General features: G+C 39.9%; 1 protein-coding gene across 1 annotated transcript; it reads left to right on the forward strand.

Annotated features, from left to right (window-relative positions):
- The first annotated feature begins 423 nt into the window (after positions 1 to 423).
- On the forward strand, positions 424 to 1,458 carry LOC141607255 (uncharacterized). The gene has a single exon (XM_074426614.1). It carries the CDS (start codon positions 424 to 426, stop codon positions 1,456 to 1,458), a length of 1,035 nt encoding a protein of 344 aa, XP_074282715.1.
- The last annotated feature ends 1,982 nt before the right edge of the window (positions 1,459 to 3,440 follow it).

A 3,440-nucleotide genomic window follows, 5' to 3' on the forward strand; every position in this document is an offset into this window, starting at 1 on the left:
AAGAAAATTTGGAAGCCAAGGGATCGTGGAGGGAAGGGTTGCGCACGCTTCCCCAGAAGAAGGTGAGCGCTATTACTTAAGGTTGCTTCTGGCGCACGTTAGAGGCCCTAGGTCATTTGAAGATCTTAAAAAGTGGACAGTATTTGTTGTGTGTCATTTCAAAAAGCAGCGTTAAAAAGAGGAATTCTTGAAGAAGATAACGCTGCAGATATGTGCATGGATGAAGTTGTTCAAGTTGAGATGCCAAATGCTCTTAGGAGACTGTTTGCAACTATACTTATTTTCAGCTGCCCAAACAATCCTGCTGAGTTCTGGGAAAAATACTACATCCCACTCTCGGACGATTTTCGGAAATAGTTCCCTGGGGATCCTGAAAAGGTCTTGCAGCTAACAGCAGGGAAGGTGGAGTAGTTTTTGGAGGGGATGGGGAAGACGTTTACCCAGTTTGGTTTGGACCATTTGCACTTTGAACAACAAATAATATTACAGTGTACAAGGGATATCAGTGACGCTTTGAACGCTCCAGTGCCCCTTCTACAGCTTGCCTCTCGAAAACAGTTAAATGTTAAGCAACGCACTGCGTATAAGGCAATCATTGAACATGTAAAGGCTGCAAAAGGAGGTGCATTTATTATAGATGGACCAGGTGGGACTGGAAAGACTTTCTTGTATGGAGCTTTGTATGCGAAGGTCCGTTCAATAGGTCAAATATGCTTACCAACAACAACCTCTGGAATAGCTGCCTCAAATTTGCCAACTGGCCGAACAACTCATTCCAGGTTTAAAAACCCTCTTGATACTGAAGAGACGTTAACGTGCGATGTACCAAAACAAGGAGGGTTAGCGTGCCTAATAAGGGAAGCTGCCTTAATCATTTGGGATGAAGCTTCAATGGCAAAAAGGGAGAATATTGAGGCTGTAAATATGCTATTTCAAGATGTATGCAATAGTTCCGAGTTATTTGGTGGCAAAGTAATAGTTTTTGGGGGAGAATTTCGTCAGGTACTTCCTGTTATTCCAAGACGTACACAACAGGAAGCAGTTGAAGCCAGCATTGTCAGTTTTCCTATCTGGCAACAACTAACCAAATTTCAGTTAACTGAGAATATAAGGGCAAAGGAAGACCCCGAATTTTCAGATTTTTTACTGAAGTTAGGCAATGGAGAGTTGCAAACAGAAGAAAGCAGTTTAGTGTCACTACCGCAACAGCTGATCCTTGAAAAAAAAAAGGACGAACAACCAGAACAGACCTTGATTGACAATATCTTCCCAGAGATTAAGGAAACCACGTTTACTCCTGAAATTTTCAACGACCGAGCCATTTTAACTCCAAGGAATGTTGATGTTGACTCTATAACAGCATGCTTATTGATCAATTTTCTGGGACAAAGCACATTTACCATAGTTTTGATAGCGTTGTGGACGACAACTCAAACGTATATCCAGCTGAATTTCTAAACTCTCTATGCCCTGCTGGAATGACATCACATGAATTAATTTTGAAGGAAGATTCTCCAGTGATATTTGTGACACCCTCACTTATCGCGGAAAAGTAAACACGTAATTCTAGAATAAAACTGCATGGATATGTTTGTAATAGGTTCAATTGGGTAAAAACCTGTAATTTTAAAACCTGAACCTGTTATAAAGATATCCAAATTGGAAGGTGTCAAAACATACAAGGTCTAAATAGAAGTTTCGCAACATAACCATTGCTAAAGTCGCGAATAGCAAAGTTATACAACCAAATGTAAAGAGGGAGACATATGTCCCTAAAATGTATGTGACATAAAAAGTGTTTAAGGGTCACAATAAAATAAAGCCAGTCTAGGTTCCAAGGTTACTTTGCTCGCTAGCTCGTCCATGTACCCCCATATATGCATCACCTACCTGTCATTCGCATTTTATACAAATACGAAAGCCACAGTCAGTGGGGAGTAACTCCGAGTTCTCCCATCCACGAAATGTCATAATTAATATAACATGTAAACATAAGAATATGAATATGAATCACACAATGCCTTAGCATATAGATGCTAGACAATCGTGCTTATCATGTGAACAACAATATAACACCACATAGTCCTAGCATGTGAATACTAGACCGACTCAAGCTACATTATCATGTGAGTCAAATAACACACGGGAATCCAAACTCTATCAACCATAGCCGGCTTGCATCTCACCTTCTATGATTCATAAAATCATCAAACAAGAAAGGACAATATATCAAAGACAGGCATAAGTTCTTAGCACCGTCAATAGTCACTCTGTAACTCGAGTCTATACCACGAGGTAGGGAAGGTAATCAAACCGGTATCTTGGCTCAGAGGTTCTATCAAAACATGGCCAAGACACAACACAACCCTAGTCCTAAATCTGCGCAGACCTAGACATGCGGATACACACCACCGCACCCAAGACCCACAATTTTATAAAACTATGTGAGTACCCTAAGGAGTCCACCAAAGGGTTGGCTAGTACTTAAGCTGACCACTTACTCTCAAAATAAGTAACGAGGTCATGCCCCAACTTGGATATAAACCCACCAAGTCAGGAACACAAAGGCTATTAAGCAGTGAACATATACTCGTCAAAGACTATAAGGGCCTATCTATGATGAAGGCCGAAATACTCACCTAGGACCTAGTCCCAGCTAGTCCCAGCTTGAATACTTTAGCCCACACCACACAAGACAAGTAGGATACCCAATTAACCATAAGATTGGCAAAGAGTCCAACTTACCAACATAAATGCTAACATTCTATCATGTGAAAGGCTATATAAATGTCTATTCAGCAGACAATCCAACCATATCCTCAATGTCATCAATAACCAAATTATAGCTAACCATCAATATCATAGTCCATGAGAATAAACTACAATGGCTAAAGGCAAACAAGACTCAAGCATAAGGCATCCAAAGCATCCAACAACCAACATGTGAAATGATAATTACAAATATCAAGGCATAACATAAAACCTCCAATAACAACCAATCTTACCTCAAAGACAAACCCTCGACCCGAGTCCCGCGACGGGTCATCGGTCAAATCGAGGTCGATCTGGTTTAAACCTAGTTTGACCAAACTCGTTCGGTCAATCTGGCCCAGCTCAGAGTCTTGGCCTACTTTGGCCCAAATCACAAATTTTATCGCAATATTATTCTCATGCTATTTCCAATTTCTATCATGTGAAAAACGAAAGTAAATCATTATCAATCACCTAAACACTTATCAAACAACAAACACAACATCAACTACTAATGTGACATTAATTCATCGAGTAACTCGGAATAGTTACCATACGCTAGCAAAGAGACAAGTAATAACTTGAGAAAGCTTCTAAAACCCAAAATTACTCTTCATCTTCAACCACATATGAGCCACCTAAAATAATTATGTGAAAGGACGATATTAACGAATTATCTTTATATAAAA

The sequence above is a fragment of the Silene latifolia genome, chromosome 10, assembly GCF_048544455.1.
Source record: "Silene latifolia isolate original U9 population chromosome 10, ASM4854445v1, whole genome shotgun sequence".
NCBI classification, from domain to species: domain Eukaryota; kingdom Viridiplantae; phylum Streptophyta; class Magnoliopsida; order Caryophyllales; family Caryophyllaceae; genus Silene; species Silene latifolia.

Bases quoted from the DNA above. Each gene is read 5' to 3' on its own strand.
- LOC141607255 (XM_074426614.1), top strand. From the start codon at position 424: ATGGGGAAGACGTTTACCCAGTTTGGTTTGGACCATTTGCACTTTGAA.